At 37.9% G+C, this 18455-nt stretch overlaps 2 protein-coding genes across 3 annotated transcripts; one reads left to right on the top strand and one right to left on the bottom strand.

Annotated features, from left to right (window-relative positions):
- Positions 1-1638: 1638 nt before the first annotated feature.
- Positions 1639-9883, top strand: CDC20B (cell division cycle 20B). The gene is made up of 3 exons (XM_051990749.1): positions 1639-2379; positions 2617-2688; positions 9590-9883. The coding sequence occupies exons 1-3, from the start codon at positions 2317-2319 to the stop codon at positions 9716-9718; spliced, it is 264 nt and encodes an 87-aa protein (XP_051846709.1). The 5' UTR covers positions 1639-2316; the 3' UTR covers positions 9719-9883.
- Positions 9884-10839: 956 nt separating this feature from the next.
- On the bottom strand, positions 10840-17784 carry GPX8 (glutathione peroxidase 8 (putative)). Of its 2 annotated transcripts, XM_051990737.1 has the most exons (3): positions 16490-16949; positions 15622-15883; positions 10840-11923 (listed from the first exon to the last, which is right to left on the bottom strand). In XM_051990737.1, exons 1-3 carry the CDS (start codon positions 16691-16693, stop codon positions 11760-11762), a joined length of 630 nt encoding a protein of 209 aa, XP_051846697.1. In that variant the 5' UTR covers positions 16694-16949; the 3' UTR covers positions 10840-11759. The 2 variants fall into 2 exon arrangements, with proteins under 2 accessions (XP_051846697.1, XP_051846704.1); XM_051990744.1 differs by lacking the exon at positions 15622-15883 and having other exon boundaries at positions 11712-11923; positions 16490-17784.
- Between the last annotated feature and the right edge of the window lie 671 nt (positions 17785-18455).

Genomic DNA, 18455 nt, shown 5'->3' with positions numbered 1-18455 from the left:
CAGACAAAAGTCTACTCAACACATCTCAGCTCCTCTTTTGCAACTCTGACTTTGACTGTCACGGTCCTTACAGGTCTTCCCCGGGCTTTCCCTGACTCAGTTTCTTGACTGCAACTTTCCCATCTCCCTAATCCCATTGCCTTTTAATAGGATATTCGCATCTTGATTGGGAAAGCCCACAGGCAAGACCCTTCAGGGTTATTCAGGGCAAGATTTTAGGTAGTAATATATCTGTTTAAATCTTTTAAGAAAACGAGCACAGGAATGAGAAATTACTTCTCCATCACTGTAGTTAAGAAAATTAACTTTTCAGCAAAGTTGTGTCTATAAGTAATACTAGTTGTGGTTACTAATTACAAATTTGCACTTAGAAGTCCGAGTACCCCAAGGAAAGACATTTGCTTAATCTCTCAATTTGATAGTTCAAGACAAGACATAGGATAAGAATGTTGTTAAAAGCTAAAAATTGAATTGTAGTTGTTTACATATGTATGTGCCCATTAATACAACTAATACACAAGTGAATTTTTAGCATTTGTAAGCCTAGACTTAATTCCCAAGATCCCATAGATTGTATTTTTGGAGTATCAAATTTGAATTTTCATACTTTAATTTTGTGGTCTTAGTACCATGATATTAGATAAAAATAAAAATTAGAAATCAGAAATTTATTTATGTAAATATATATTAAATTATATATTGCGTATTTATAATCTAGACAATAAATCTAAAATTTAACAATTGGAATTGAAAATCATTAATGTTTAAGTTCATTATACTGTTTCATCTTTGAAATAGTTGATAGCAATAGTTAGAAAAAAGTTATATAACTATTTTATACACCTGTAATATTGCTAATGTACGTTTGCTATTTTATTGGCTATAATATTTTGGCTGTAGTCAGTGATGTGAGATTTCTGTCAGTGTTTCTATTGAACCTTTCTATTGAAAGGTTTTATTTCAGTTGGAATCAATATTCAGTTGAACTAATGTATTGCAAATAGGATTCTTGTAGGGGTAAAATCTAATTGCACGTCAAAGCCAGCGATTAAGTAGCTCGTTTTGACTTTTAGGACAGCCTTACTGTTTCTGTAATGGTTTAATCTTTACACTGGGAAATTGGGTCAAGGATTTCCTCTTTTCACACTATAGATACTGTGGATTGTAAATCATCGTTTACTAAAGTGGGACTTCTTGGGAACGAATAAAAGATTGACTTTTAGAAGGCTTTCATAGACATCCTGTACCAACTCCAACCACGCGTTATCTTTTTTTTCATCATAAATTAAGATTCCATTCCTTTATAGCCTTATTTGGTCGGCCATTTTCATGTTTTCCAGATAATCTCTTCCTTTAAATGCTCCCAATATGAATTCATTTTCGTTTATAATCATGTCCCTTGCTTTTTCGGCTTCTTCTAAAGTTCCATCTATCTTTTCCAGTTCTCCTGTATCCGATTCTCCATCACTTTTCTCTCTAAATAGTAATAGCTTGCTATAGCTAGATAAATCGGTTTTGGAGAGAATATGATAATTTATCCAATGGGTCAAAGAACGAAAGATGCTTCTATGATGATATTCTCCAACAGTGTGGTGGGTTTTGTTGTGGGTGGGAGTAGGGAATCAGAAGACCATTGTCTTGAATCGAGTTTAAGTGATTTTAAAAGTGCAAAAAGAGCAACGCATCACTTTCCAAAAAATAGAGAAAAGGGATTAATATAAAATCTATAAAACTCGTGGAAGCTGTCAGATCCCCCAAAACTGTATGGGATCGGTGTTTGTGTTTTTTTAAATTGAAGTGATAAGAAACCTCCGGACCCGCTTCTTGTCCCGCCAAACTCCTTGCTGCCTGCAACTGCAAGAACTTCATTGCACTCAGCGGGTCCCGAAGCCCGCCACTTGTCCCGGACTTGTCACTCTTTGGCACTCTGCTCGCGCCTCCGCCCCCCGACAATGAAAAGGCGGCGGCTGGGGCGGGCAAAGCTAGGCTGGATTTGGGCTCTCCGCAACCGCAGTCCCTTGTCCCCGCATTCCTAAGCAAAAGGGGAATCCCCTCCTGTGCTCACGCGTCACTGCGTGATCAGCCAATGAGATTTCCGAGAGGGGAATTCCCGCTCTGGTTGCCGCTCGCAGCAGTTCTTTAAACCCTGGTTTAGCAGCCTCGAGCAAAGCTCACCAGAAGGCGCTTTGGAGCAGAAACAGCAGCTTGTAGTGGGGAAGATCCGGCGAGTTTAGGTGGCGTGTCTGAGAAAGGGGGCCAAGATAATAGTAGCTGGTTGGGCTGGAAAGTCTCCAAGTAGCTTGTGAGTCAGTGGGGATGGAATGGAAACTGGAGCGATACGGCTTTCGGAGGGTCCGAACTGAAGAAGAGATATTGTGGGTGAGTGACGTTCCCTTCCGTTCCTTCCCTAGGACTTCCCAGAAAAGTAGTACCTAGAAGGTTACTATGGGTCAGCGCAAAGTGCTTGATTCATTTTGGTCTGAGATTTCGAAATTGTTTTTTGTGCTTTTATTGCATGGGTCAGAGGGCATTTTGGAACACTGGGATTTTGAGATAACCAAAATGTGATTATAATCCCAAATAACTTGCTTCTTCTTATGTTCATATGTTTCAAAGGAGAATGTCATGAAAACGTTTGCAAAAGGTATTAAACGGAACAGAAACCAATGCTTACAGAAAGTTAGCAAGGTAAGTTTCCAATGTTGGTTTTCTATATTTCCGTGGTTCAGGAAAATAGTTCTTGCATGGTGTATCTGGGAAAGGACTGCAATCTAAGAATCAGGAAATCTAGACTAATTAGAAAAGATAATACAATGCCCTTATTTTTCCATTTTTTACTGTTCGCTTTATAAAACAATTATATTTTAAAATTAAAACTAAAAAATGTTAATGGAAAGTAGTAAAAAAAAAATTCATTGGAGTTGAAAAAATTGTAAAATGTACTGGATAGAGAGCCCTAGACTTGGAATCTGGAACACCGGGATTTGAAATCTTATCCATTCAACCTCTCAAAGCCTGTTTTCTTATCTGTAAAATGAGGGCATGACTGACTGGACAAACCATTTGTTGGAGGCAATGATACTTGACTTCTCCTCATAAGCTCTTGTGAATAAAATACAGTCTTTTTTAGGTAGTATAAATGCAAACTCTTTTTTGCCCATTATTAATGGTTACATTCTCTTAACCTTTGAGAAAGTTTTGGACAAAGTTCCCATGGTCTTTGCCCTTTTCTATGCACTATGACAAAATTATTTATTTGATTGTCAGACAGCCTTCTGAGGGAGATAGGGCAGATACTTTGATTTTGCAGACGAGCAAACTAAAGCTAATGACTTGTCATGGTGAGAGATGAGTTAATGGCAGACCTGGGACTAGAACTTTGCCTTCTGACTCCTAGCTGGTCCTTTGCAGTCTTCTCTCTGTAAATGGGTATAGAAGTTTCTGTAAGAAAGATATTTTATTAGAAAAACATTTTTTAAACATGGGTATTACAGTGGACTATGGTAGATGCTGGGGATACAAAGGTAAAAACTAACATGGTTTCTGTGGTAAAGGAGTCGACATTCCACTGGGATCAATCAAGTTTATTAGCGGGGTGATATGGCACTGGAACTGGTTCTGCATCGAGTGGAGCCATGATTTTCTTGGGTTTCGCTTTCTTTGTCTGCAAAATGAGAAGCTTCTGAGATCCTTTTCACTTATGACTCTGTGAAATGTAGTCTATCCCAGGAAATTATGGGGAGAAAGTATTTTTTGGAGTGGAGAAGTGTACTTGACAGTACATGAAAGGATTGGTCGAAACTGTGTTTGAAGATAAAAGATTTTGCAAAACACAGATGAGGAAGTACGCTTGGGGTTTGGGGAATATTAGAGGTTTGGATAGTATAGAGTGGAATAGTGTGAAATAAGAAAAGTATGTTGGAATCATAAAATGGAGGGCTTTAAAGTTAATCTAACTAATAGTATTTATCCTTTGTTATTATGGAAGCTTTGTAGCAGGTGAATGACATGATAAGATCTATGTTCTAGAAATATTTTGGGAGCTGTGGCTTTTAAAGGTTGGCTGAGTGAAAGTACGAGAGAGAGAAAGAGAGACTCTGTGTGTGTGTATCTGTGTGTGTGTGTGTGTGTGTGTGTGTGTGTGTGAGAGAGAGAGAGAGAGAGAGAGACATACCAAAACAGATATTAGAGGCAGGAAGACCAATCAGAAGGCTAATTAAAATAATTCAGACAGTAGTAGTGAGATTTTGAACCTAGGATATTAGGTAGATGAGAAGATAGAAGAAATGGATTTAAAAGATGCTGTAGTGGTAAGAGATATAGAGGGAGATTCAGGGAAAGTAAAAAGTCAAATGTGACTGATTTTGAACTGGGGTGATTGTGAAGTTGGTGATGACATCACTTAAATAGGGAAGTATGGAGTAGTGGATTTAATAAGGAAGATCTGAAGTTCAGTTTTGGACAAGTTTGAGATACTCTCAGGACATCAAAATCAAGCAGATTGAGGACTGAAAAGCCATTGGATTTAGCAATTAAGAGACAATTGGCAATTTTGAGAGTAATTTCTGTAGAGGACTGAGATTAAAGCAAACTGGAATGGATTCAGGAGTGAATGGAGAGGAGGCAGTGAGAGTGTAAGTACTCTTGGGAGTTTAGCCTTGAAAATTTGAGAGTATGGCTAGGGCAAGGGAAAGCTTTTTTCAGTATAAGGGAATTCTGAGCTTGTCTGTGAATGTCAGAAAAAGAGCCAGTACACAAATTAGTGAATAATGAGGGAGTAAACTCCCCAAGGAACATGGGAAGAGATAGTCAAGGATAAAAGTGAATGGATGAGCCCTATTTGTAAACTTGGATAAATTAAGAAAAGGAAATATATTTTGACAAATTTGAAACATTAAATACATTTTTAAATAATGCAATAATTTATGAGTGTAATATATTATTTTTCCTGCCAAAGTAGGTTATTTGTGTTGGATTATGACTTTTAGAGAAGCAAAACTATAATTTTTGGACATCACATGCAAAGTATGAGAGGAAAAGCAAAAGTGTGTCAATGGTTCATTGCAATGCTAGAACATTCACATTCTATAATATACTTCCCTTATGTGTGGTTTTTACAAATCTGTCTTCCCCCTCCTCCATGTAACACCTTCTGGTTATTAGCTTGCTCTCCCCCAAGTCTCTCCTCATGTCAATCTAGCCTCTATTCAGCTACTAAAGTGATCTTAAAGTACAGGTCTGACCATGTTACTTCAGTAAATGTCAATATTTCTCTTGTCACCTCCAGGATCAATATAAAATCCTCTGTCTAGCCCTTCACAACTTGGCCCTTTTCTACTCTTTCCGTCTCTTACTCCCTACCACATACTCCATGAGGCACTCTATCTGTGGTTATAAACCCTCCCTCTTTTGTCTCCTTGCCTTTCTCTGCCTTTCACTGACTGTCCCTCATCTCCAACTCCTGGCTCCCTTCGAGATGGAGCTCAAATTTCTTCTTCTGCAAGAAGCCTTTGCTGCTGTCCACTGCACTGCTATTGCCTTCCCTCACTCCCATTTCTATTGTCCTTGCTTTGTCATATACACATAAAAATGTATTTTTATACATATGCACGAATGCATGTGTGTGCATTGTCTCATTAAAACGTGAGCTACTTAAGTGCAGGGATCATGTTTTTGCCATTTCCTCCCTTCAATGCTTAGGTCAATGTCCATTTCCTTTACCATCAGATTTAAAAAAAAAAAAAAAGTGTGTGTGTGTGTGTGTGTGTGTGTGTGTGTGTGTGTGTATACACTGCCATCTGATGGCTTTCTAGGGAAAGCTGTAGAATCCAGGGGTTAGACTTTCCCTTCTGCCCTTATCTCAGGTGTTTTCCTTGATTGCCATGTGAGCGAGCCATTCCGGCAAATTGAGCATCTTTAAAACTGAAGGGCCTTGGATCCATGATTTGTGTCCCCTCCAGTCTTTATGTCTATGATCAAGTCCAATCCTTTTTAACTCTCCCTTCTAGCTTCTAATTTCTGACCTTTTCGTTAATTCCTTACTTTTCTATATACCCTTTCTCACTATTCCTATATTTCTAGTTGTGGAAATGTCCATTACACTTTATGAAATGTTTGACAATTAAGTAGAATATTAAAAAATTGTATACAAGAAACTTGTGTTCATCTTTAATGAATGAACAGCATGGACATGACTTTATCTTATGAACTCTGAATGGAAGCTGAAATTGGCATAGAGTAGTAACTTTGAGAAGCTGCCCTGTTATCTGTGTAAAGCAGCATTCTTTCTGCTCTGCCGTGCTACCTTTCCAAATGAAAACCATGGAGGGACACGGTCATCATCCAAGGCTGTCATGTAATAATGGATGGTAGAGCTTTGGCCCTACTATCTAACCACTGGACATTGGAAGTGTACGGTATTTAATGGAGTTAATGTGGGTAGACAAGCTTCCTCTTTCCATTTTCTAACAATGTTGTTGAGTTGTTAGTAAATTTCTGCCCTTTTTATATTGGAAAATCACCATACACAACTAAGCTATCTGTAGTAGCAGTTGTTCCTATTTAGCAAAAGTTGTCCCCAGATGATAGCCATGTAAATACATAATGCAACTATTACCTCCATCTTATGGATGAGAAGCTGAGCTCTACAATGGGGAACAGATTTGCCCACAAGAGGAAATAGTAGAATTGGGACTGGAATCAAGGTTTTTTGGCCTTTAAGGTAAATGTGCTTTCTTCTAGTGGGTTGACCCCATTTCCTGGGTCAGGTAGGCAGTGTGCTGTAAGCTGTCTGCTTGGGTTCAATTGAGCAGTCAGGGCTAGCCTGCCACTTGCTCCTGGACTGGTTCATCTTTTTCGGTGAAATCATCAAGAAGACTCTGAAAAGCCTTGCGTATCTGGTTGTGATGGGATGGCAGTGTATTGTTAGCTGGTTGAATATCTGAATGCACCAGCTAACATGCAACTGCTGTCCTATTGCATCTGCCACATAGCATAAATTAAATGTCCATGCTTTTAATTGTTTTGTTGTTAGGATGATAAAGGAAAATGATTCTATGATTTTACTGTTTCATTCTTTATTATCATTGATTTGTTTTTGAGGCATTTGGGATTAAGTATCTTACTTGTCTAGAGTCATATAGCTACTAAACACCTGAGTCTGAATTTGAACTCATTTCTTCCTAACTCCAGAGCTAATGCTATATAGCTAGTTTCCCACCTAACTATCCCACCTTTTTTTTCCTCATTATTGAACAATTCCAACAATTATAATTTAGTGAATGACTTGATAATTATTATGGAACTTGTTAAATATTTTTTGTTTTTAAATTAGTAGTTTTGACATTGTCTAATATATGAAATAAATTTGTAGCATTTTTTAAAAATTTAAGAAATATTTGAATAGAAAAGCTAAAATATTTCTAGACATTTTAAACCAAGATTGATTGAGGTAAACACAGAAGCATACATACATGTGAATTTTACATTTTAAAAATACAGGAAATAACTTTTATTCAACAGATACTTTAAAAAACCTTTTAATTCTGGCAGTCATAAGAAGGGAAGGAGGTAAAGAAAAAAAAGATGGAGAAAGAGAAAAGGGGGATGGAATAGAAGAATCAGATAAATACAAGAAGAATAGAAGCAAGAAAAACAAGAAACGAAAAGGATGAAGTCATATCTATAGAGACATGTCTAGAGAGAGGGAGAGAGGCTTAGAATACGTTGTTCATAGTTCTTTAACTATTTGTAAATCTGAGAGGCTTTACCCAGGGTGAGCTCTCTCACACATGGGGAAGTGGGAGGATGAAAAACCATTTTCTGGATTATAGCAGCTCTGATTCCAGTGACAATACTCCAGAAACAAGATGAACTCAAATGTAAGGTTGAATCTGGTCTCCTGTTCAGTTTTCCCTGGGTGCTGCAGTTTAATGGCTTTTCTCCTTGCCCCAATCAAATCTCACTTGAAAAAGATCCCAATCCCTTGAATGTGCATCATTATATTACCAGTTGATTCACATATAGTTGATTCAAAGATGAGTTGAAATTTAGAACAACATATACCTGTACTTTGGCTATATGTTCATTTTCTTTTTCTTTTTTTTTTTGACCTGAAAAGATTTTTTGTTTGAGCTGGCAGAAGAGCTAGTTGACAAAAGTATGGTTTTAGTATATGTGTGTGGTGATTGGGCAGTGTATTGTTAGTTAGCTGTTTTTCTTATTTTCCAGCAACTGCATACACTTCCACATTTCCACATGTTCTGTCATCAGGGCAGGTTTAAGCAAATTGTTTAAAGCACTTATATGACATTTCTTAGTATTTCTTTATTTACATTAAGTTTAATGAAGAAATACTTTTTTTCTTAACCCTGATTAGAGGTACTTTGGTCTTTATTTTGTTCATCTTTCGTCACAGGAGAATCAATTTTGTACAGCATTTCTTGCATAAATGAGAGAAAATCCATTACAGGATTTCTTCTGAGAGTATCTAGGTATTCTCCCCTGTATTCAGGCAGTAAGGAAGAACATTCAGATAACTAGTTTTCTTATTTTCCTGAATGTTGGGGGGAGGAATGTTTATTATATTTAAGAGTGATATAAAGTTTTCTACCTTAAAATCCAGTTGTAAGAGTCCAGTATAATTTGGAAGTGCCCCACAATTTCAATGTTATATACTTTGGTTCAGTACATACAAGTTATAAGACCCCTCCCTGGAGATGAGGGTTTCTTCCTTCTCCTCATAACCATGCAAAAAAGAATTCTTAATTGGCTTTATAATATATAGGAATGCTTTCCTTGTGAACAGAATTAACCATTAAGTGTTTGTTAACCTTTCTAATATGTGTGGTAGAAACCAAGTAGTGAATAAATAACAAGGTCATTGAAAGGTAGTTTGGAAAAGGATATGAGGAGTTGGGGGCATTGGCGGTGACTTGTAACTTAAGGGGGGGATCTGGGATGAAAGGTGCTGAGGCAAGAGGTGGAGAGCAGAGGTGGCTGGTTTGGCTGAGGGTGACCAATGAAGGCCTGGAGTAAGGTGGGGGTGAAGAGAGAGGGCATGGATGGGAGAGATGGGACAGAGGTTGAAAAGGCAAGTTTGGAAATTGGTTAGATCCATGAGTTAGTTATGAGCCTTGGAAATGGGAGAAATGGGGGTGCTTTGGACTTAGGGAAGTTTGGAAGGGAGAAGGTTTTTGGTTGATGAAATGAGTTATGTGTCAAGTTTTGAGTTATATGCAGAATATACATTTTTGAGTGTGCAAAAGGCAATCAGTGATGTGGGACAGAGGCTTGGACAGAGAATGGGAATGGATAGATAGATTTGTTGATCCTTCTGCATAGAAATGATGATCAAATCCCTGATAACTAATGAAATCACCAAAGAATATCTGTCGAGAGAGAGAAGGGCACAGGACACTAAGAGCATCCAGAATTCGGGGCTGTGAGGAAGACAGAGGAGTGTTTGATAGGTAGGAGGTCTGCTGCTGTTAGTGCATCAAGGAGGGGAAGCCATGACATGACATGCAAGTGACTTGGATTTAAGGGAGAGAGGGTTGTGCAAGGTCACCTGCCTCACTTTTTCTTCCAGAGCCATCTGAATCCGTGGCAAGATAACAGAGCAGGACGGCTGGAGCTGGCCCTGGATGCAGTGGGAGACCTTGGCCTTTTTATGCTAAGGTCTTCAACAGGTCTCAGTTTGAGAAAAGACTCAGACTAACATGGAAATGTTTTACATAACTGCATATGTATAACCTTTATAAAATGCTTGCTTTTTCAATGGGAGGGGAGAGAAGGTGAAAGATAATTTTGAACTCAAAATAAGAAATGAAAATTAAGAACTGTTTTTACATGTAATTGGAAATTAAAGAGAAACCTATTAGCATTTGATCTTATTTTCATATTTCAAATATCATTATTGTCAGATTCATCCAAATGGTCTGGGGGGAAGGGGCTTTAGAGAGGATTTGGTCCAAACTCCTCAATTACAGATGGGGAAATTGAGATCCAGAAAGGTTAAATGATTTGCTCAGAATCATATAACAAAATAGCGGAGAGCTAAGAGTGGGATCCAGGTCTCCTGAACTCTTCCCAAAAGCAAAGAAAGTCTTTGTCCTTAAAAAATCTATAATTTAGAATGCTGCTTTAGTTATATAACAGGTGAGTTTTAAGAATTCCAAAGCCTTGACCTTTTATCAAAACTTTAAAAAAATTATTAGGCAAACTGAGGTAGTTAAAAACACATGCTGGTGTACTTCTGCAAATATTTCTTGCTATGTCCCTTTAAGAACTTTAGTTTCAAAATTGTTTAGAACCTAATTGTGGAATCTCTTCTATCTTCACCTGAATCTAGAGCAGTAGCTTCATGGCAGAGGGGCAAGGCTGCCTTACCTTACCAAGAATCCCCACCAACAGAGCAAAATGAAGCTAAACCAGAAAAACTGGCTCCTGTCCCTCTAAGCCAAATTTGAAGTGATTCTTTTCACTTGGCTGTTAGTCCCACTTCGTTGCTCCCTTGTCTTCATAGGAAGACATAATTAGAACACAAAATCAGAAAGGCTTCTTTACTGTTTAGGGGTTGATTACTTGTGATTAGAACATGACTATGATGTGACTGACAAAACTCTGAAATTGATTTTGGGAAGAAAAATTGTTACATTCAGACTTAAATAAATAGCTTTTGTAATAATTATAGTTCTCCATGTTTATTCACTATAACTATCTAGGGGTTGAGCTCTCCTGTTCCCCTACTCCCTGCCATCACAATGGTCAAGAATCAAGCAAAAATTACTTGCTAAGTGGACAGTTCACCCTTAACAGAAATGATCAATCTGTGGTTAATTGTTTTGAATCATTACATATATATTTGGACATATTTTCAGTTATTTTTCCAAATTCAAGGTAGATAGACTGGATATAAGCACCACTTGTGGAATTAGAGGAATGTTAGGAAATTAAGAGAAATGCTTTACTAAAATTTAGAAAGTTCCTAAATAGTATATGATATGAAAATTGTGACAGATTTGTCAAAATAATAAAAAATACTAGGATGCCAGAGGGGGAAGCTAGGTAGCTCAGTGGATAAAGTGACAGTCCCAAGTCAGAAATTCTCATTTGAGTTCAAATCTGGACTCAGATTCTGGGCATGTCTCTTAAGCCTTTTGAGCTGAAGGAAATAGTATCTTTTGCCAATAAAATCCCAAACGGGGTCATGAAGAGCTGGACATATTTGGACAAAAGATGGAAGAAGAATTCTACTTAAAAATTTATTTACAAATTTGAAAATGCATAAGATTGAACATTTATCTTAGGTACTATGATACCTCCAATACCTCTCTTCTGCTTATACTGATCATACAAAATTTTTAGTAATATTGTTCAAATTTAATTGTCCTTTACATAGCAGTGGGGTAGTATGTATTTAATCCATCGATTATAAACACATAAAAGTTTCATGTTAAATGGATAGTAGTGAGCTTTGGTGGTGAAGCACTCTGAATTTTAACTTTTTGATGAGGCTATATTTAATTTTGATTTTATGTCCAGCTTGAAAAATCTCTTTGGGATGAGGGACAAGGAGAGAGAGGAACATCTATATCCTGGGCACTTAGAGATAACATTCTTCCACTTAGAGATCATATTTAATCATATTTAATTGGGTTCTAGAATTGTTGGAATGATTTAAGATAAATAACCAAAATGACATTTAGACATTTTGATGCTCTCACTGCTGCTTTAGATTCATATACTTAATGACAGTTTCAAAGGTCTTCTTTCTTTTTAATGATAATTTGTCTAACTAAAGCTGCCACATCTGGTCTGATGGCTTCCAAGGATTCCTCAGGTCTCCAGAATTTCACAACTTTACCCTCAGGATTGACAAGATATTTCCAAAAATTCCATCTTGGCTCCTTCTTTGATGAATCTAAAAAAAATGAGTAGACAAATTAACATTAAATTTCAGTGTAATTCAAAATCTTAAACTTAATTTCGGGCACCATCTTTCCTGAATTCATTTCAACTCAACAAACCTTTATGTAAGACATTGTGCTGGGTGCTGTGAATACAAATACAAAAATGTGTCCCTAGCCCAAGGAGTTTACATTCTGAGTGATATAAAACCAGTAAATATAGGATAATCAAAAGAGACAGAGCCCTAACAACTAAATATTGCTTAAATGAGGATTTAGGAATCAGTTTCCTGAATCTGTAATGTTAGTCAAACCATTTTAGGAAAAAGTTGAAAGATCCAGATATTGATGTACTTAAAGATTTTCTACAGATCTTTTGGGGATGGTGTGAAATAGTTCATTTTGGAAGAATGTTAAATAGAAATTTATCTTGTTCATTTAATTTTAATGGATAAAATAACTAGGTGACTGTGGTTTAATTTGTATTTAGTATATAGTTGTTTGAAATGTTAAAGAACATAATAGCTACAAAAACTGAAGAATAACATGAACCTTAAAGTAGGTTTAAGGTAGGAAAGGAAATTTTTGCCTTTTAAATACCATTTCATGTCAGTTGATGTGCAATTTAAATTTATGGATGAAGATCATTTGGGCCCACCTGATTGACTGATTTAAAGATGCAACATTTAAAGAAACATTTCTAACTAGAAGAAAATTTCAAGGAATGGAAATTCTACAATGGAGAAGGTTTCAAAGCATATAACAATTTATGGTAAAAAAAAAGTTTTCATTACACAAGGAGATGAGAGTTAAAATGCTGCTTTATCTAGGTCCACCCTGTTCAAAACTTTAAAAAGACCTAATTCTCAATAGCATTTGAAGTTTTTATACGTTAGTCCCAAAATATTGCTTGGCTTCAAAGCAAACCTAGAATCAACATAGCTTTGTAAATTCTTTCACTTTTTGAGCAATGGGATTTCAGAAATTAACAAGGAGAGGACTATTACTATAATTCTAACATTAAAATTAGAGGACTGATTTTAAGATTTGGGTTGTGAATGAAGATTATTGAGCTGCAAATAAAAAAATGAATACTGAATTTTTAGGTGAATATAGCCAAAAAAAACCCCCAAAAATAGTCAGCAGCATCTGATTAAATATCTCCCATCTATTCCCTCCTTTCCATTGCCATTACCTGTCTCTCTTCCACTGAATATAGCTTACAACTGAGGCCAGATTAATATGAGACATATTTCCATGATTTCAATAGTTCCCCATTATCTATGGGATAAAATCCATTCTAATGCTCGGTGATGTATTCCCAACTTTGTTTCAACTTTTAATACTTCTCATGCATGTGATGTTCAGAAAAGCTGAACTATTCCATCATTCTTCAAAAGAAATCCTGTCTTTGACTTTGGATCTTTATCTCCTTAGCTTGTCCTAGAATAGTTATTGAAATTCCATTTATCCTTTAAAGTCTAGTTATTTCAAACGTTTATGAAGCTTGTCTTGATCCCCCAGACGTGATATAATCATTTCCTTTTCTATGGCTTCCACAATACATTGTTTAAACTTTTTAATGCTTCACACCTTTGGCTTTCTATTTAGTTTCAATTTAAGGAGAACATATATGCCTGCTACATGTTAGGCCCTATCCTAACACCAGTGATCAAAAGATAAAATTGGATGGCACTCAGTCCATGTGTTTCAAGAGCTCATAATCTTGCAGGGGAGAGGTCATACATAACTGATAGAAATTAGTCCAGAAGATGCAGTGATCCAATGAGGGATGTGAATATGGAGAAATTGAGTATTTGAGGAAACTTCCTGAAAGTAGTGCCTAAGATGGGCCCGAAGGATTTCCCTAGGAAGAGATTAGGGAGAGGAGGGGAGAGCAGAGTAAGAAGAGGGAAAAGGAGCAGGCAATCTGGCTAAGCATTTGTGAAGCTTGGAACTAAGGACCACAAGGGAGGCTGGAGTTGGGCTGGAGGAAGGAGGAGCTCCGAATGTCCAGCTCAAGATGTGTGTCCAGGGAGGACAGAGTATGAAAGAAGTGTGCCTGTCGGCTTTGGGATAGAAGGGATAAATGCTTTTATAGTGAGCCTGAGGGGCGTGTCCATATGAGAGATGGTCCAAGATTGAGTGGAAAGTGGACACCTAGGATCCATCTTTGTAGAGGTGATGAGAAGCCTAGAAGTACATGGGTGGATGTCCCAAATTTTTGGGAAAGAGCAAGCAAAAGACATGGAAGAACGAACTAGAAGATCACAGATATGAGAGGGCAGTCAGTAGCTTGTTGGCTTCTTGAAAGCAAGGATAATTTGTACTTCTTAAATCTAAAATGCCTATGGTGCTTTTCATGGAATGAAAAAATCAAATGTTAGATTTGAGTCCAAGCACTCCTTGCCTGGACTATGGCAGTACTTCCTAATTGGTCTTCCCAGAAGAATGTAGCTCCTGGAAGGAAGGACTTTTATTTTTGTAGTAGTTAGCACAGAGTCCCTCACACAGGGCAGAAAAGAAAAGCTTATTGAGTTGGGGCATTTCTATTTGAGTAGACGTTGTACCCATATATTTTGAGAACTACAACCAGTAATAACAGTGCTCCTACTGGCTCCTTTGTCTACACTGCTAGATAGTCATTACGTTTATTTTTCAGGATATCAGATCTTAACCTGATAAATTTTCCCAGCTGCTTCATATAATATAATTAAAAGGGATACATATACACCATGGAAGAATATAAAGAACTTTTGATTCATAACATGTATCAGTGGTGCTTAAAATCACAAGGATCCATACTGAATGTGTTATGATATAGGACTGGGTAATTCAAGCATGAAAGCTATTTTACTTTGTTAGCAAGCTTTTGAAGATAGCCAAACAGGTTTTTGTAGCTGGCAGGAAAATTTCCTTTCTCATTATTTAGGGTTATAGAACAATTAGGTGTTTCCCTATTAAATTTGGTGAAGCTATGCTAATAAGAATTTGCAAGGTGAAATCTGTCATGAAATAAGTTGCATAGCTATGGCAATGCTTTCTGAATTAAAAACTGCAATTTAATTGGATCAGATCTTGTGTTACCAAAGAAAATGAAACACTAATTTTGGTGTAACAAAACTTGCTAAGTCTCCACTAAAATCTTAAAAATGCCTCACCATGGCATGGAGTAGGTGAATAAATGCTGAATAAACGGAAGTAAATTAAATTATGCAATGAAGAATTTGCAAGGTGAGATAAACGAAATACATTTCATAAGTATATGTTTCATTAAAAAGTTTGCCAATAACTAATTGTAAAGGAACGTACTAAGGTGAGGATGAACCGTGTTTTTGTCTTACCAGTAAAATTAAGACTGGAGATTACTTTCTGGGTCATCAGATAGTGAATTTAAGAAACCATGGCAATTCATGAATATTGTCTACTAATGTATGGAAGCATCTACATTTGTCAACAGAATAATTACATAAATGAAGTCAAGGATTCTTAAAATATTTGTATATGAACTCACATTTAAATAGCGCTTTACTGTTTACAAAAGTGCTTTTGCGGTTTGCAAAGCACATAAGATGAGATGATTGTTTTTGTAAGACTTTGTTAATGAAACATTTCTGAAATGAAAAACAGAAAATTAAGGTCTGGGAGCAGAGGGGTTTAATCTCAAAAATGAAAGACAATTAGAAAACGTAACACAAGTGAAGATATTTACCAATAAGGAATCTAAATGCAGGTTCTCCTTCGGATCCTAGAATCTTAATCTTGTGGAAAATAGGGAAAGTTACGCCATAGTTGGATTTTACAAAAGCTTCTATTTCGTGACTGGGGCGGGGCTCGGATTCTCCAAACTGATTGCACGGGAAAGCCAAGACGTTGAAGTGGAACGATCCAAACTCTCGGTGCAGCTCCTGCAGCGCTAAGTAATTTCTGTCTGTGTGCTGGCAGTTACTGGCCACGTTTACAATCAGTGAAGCCTCCGGGAAAAAAAGAAATGCAACCATAGAGTGAAGCCTAGATTTTTACAGAAAGTGCGAGGTCAGGGAGAAAAACTAGCTCGGAGATTACAGCATCGGACAAAGCAGTTCCTTTCTGGGATTAATACATTTCTAAGTACATTTTTATAAAAGATAGCATTGGCACAATTATCGATAGTAAGACAACTGGGAGTGCAAAAAGGAGTTTTAGTGATAGAAGTAAAAGTTGTATCTGCATTTTCACATAACAAGTCTCATTCCCATTTCCATCCCCATTCCCATCACCATCCCTTCCCCCTCCCCTAGTTATTCTCGAAATGATCCAAAGCATTAACACAAACAAAGCTTAGTTTAGAAAATTAAAAAAAAAAAAAAAAACTTTAGTTGGCTTGTGATATTAAAACCTTTCCTTAGGGGTTAAGTGACGTGTCCTAATAGTTCCCCCTGGGATATATGCCTCAAGCTTTTATGTAGGCAGAGTGGTTTAAATTCATCGATCCCTCTAATCAAGCCCCATTACAGAGCATAAGGTTGATTCTGCAAAGCGGGGAGAGAAAGGGCGTATTGGGAAAGGCACACCAATGAAAATCACAAGATGCAACTTACTTTGCCTCTGTACTTCTCCAAAGAAACAGTCCTTCCCTTTGAATCCTTCACTTCAAAAGAATAGAAGTCTTTGATTTTAGGCTTTAGGTACCTCAGCTGCAGCAGGAGCAAGGTCACCGAGCACAGGACCATAGACAACAAAACGGCAATCAGCCTGGCCTTGGGGATGGAGTATTTCAACGGAGTCGCTGCGAGAGGCTCCATCTTGGAGGCTTCCCGGGGCAGTCTCGGCAGGCCTGGAGCTGGAGGAGGAGCCGAAACCCTCCGCCCGGGCCGGGAAGGGCCAGCCGGGTCTTATGTCATCCTGGAAGGACCGAAGGGCACCGAAGGATGCTGCTGAGCCGGCTGCGGGCCCCACGGGCTGGCGGACTTCAGTGGGGAACCGATGGAAAGTCTGGCAGGAAAGAACTTTAATCGAACTTTAAAAATCGTCCTCCTCGTCCCTAAAAGAAGTCCGAAAACATGTGGCCAGCAGGTGGCGCTGCAGCAGCTCGAAAGGACCGCTAAAAAGGCTACAATAACTGCAGACATTGTAGCTCGTGGAACCTGGGGGGCCTCCGGGGACCGACCAGCGCACCTCATTTGTTTTGGGATATGTTGGATTCAAGCCCTAGAATTTAGGATGGGGAAGGCCGGATGCTGATAAAACCAAAAAACATATTCCTTCCCCAAACACATACGTGTATATATATAACATTGCTTGCCTTCACAAGGAGGATGAAGAGAGAAAATTTGGAATTAGTTTTAAAAGCATGTTAAAATTGTTTTTACATGTAACTGGAAAAATCTTAAAGAGAAAAAATGACTAGGATCTTCTCAGTCTAAGCTTATAACAGAGCCGTGATTAATTCTTCAGGAATTGAGCAGATAAGCAGATTTTTGGGGAAGCCTTTGTGCCTGCTTGAGTTCTATGCTTCTCCTTACCAAGGTTTATAGGAAACAGGCTGCCACACTATGGGGTGAGGTGCAGAGATGAGGGCTCAGGACAACCAAAGACTTCTTAACATTCCCCAATTTATAATGTACTCTTGACCTGCCTAGGAAAGGTGACAGGCTGCATGCAATGAATGGATATTTTTATGTAGTTCAGGGGTCAGTTTGAGCTGAGCAGGCGAGGATGTATGTATTTTGAAAAAGGAACAAAACTCTAATGATGAGAATGTAAAGGAGGAATAAGCAATTCTCCCTGTGCAACAAGAAAACTGTTCGGTTCTGCACATGTATATTGTATCCAGGATATACTGTAACCTATTCAACATGTAAAAGATTGCTTGCCATCTGGGGGAGGGGGTGGAGGGAGGGAGGGGAAAAATCGGAACAGAAGTGAATGCAAGGGATAATGCTGTAAAAAATTACCCTGGCATGGGTATCAATAAAAAGTTATTTAAAAAAAAAGGGAGGAATAAGACAAGTATTTACTGAATGGCTACTACTCAACTGTCCAAATCATCCTTGAGATTAGGTAGAATTTTGAAAGCCAAATATGTCTCTGGGTTGCACCATCTCACCCTGTATGCTTCCCTCGATCATTGTACTCGCCTACCTACCCCACCAGCTCCCCTCATGATGCTAATGCAGGCAGCAGCATCCTCAGTGCTGTTCTGTTGTCCCTGCATCTTGTGGGAGCATTAGATTAGTGGTGTCAAGCTCCAAGAAATCTGCGGTTTTAGGATCTCTGCTGCTGCATGACGTAGAAAACCATACATTAATATCATTGTTGTTTGTCCTTTGTGGTTGAGGACCAAGGACAACACAAAGGTGACAGCTGGTCCTGCCAGTTATTTGGACCTGAGTGAAGCAGAGCAAAGCTCCAAAGTCCAGAGGAAGGGCAAGATGTCTCCTCCTCCTCCTCCTCCTTTTCAGAAAGCTGGAATGATTTACTTTTTATCCTGCACAGTTTTTGTTTGTGGTTTCCTGAAATATATCCCAGAAAAGGCAGGCTTACAAGTTAATATTGCTTATATTA

This window comes from Antechinus flavipes, chromosome 1 (assembly GCF_016432865.1).
Source record: "Antechinus flavipes isolate AdamAnt ecotype Samford, QLD, Australia chromosome 1, AdamAnt_v2, whole genome shotgun sequence".
NCBI classification, from domain to species: Eukaryota; Metazoa; Chordata; class Mammalia; order Dasyuromorphia; family Dasyuridae; genus Antechinus; species Antechinus flavipes.
This window is presented reverse-complemented; position numbering and strand designations above follow the sequence as displayed.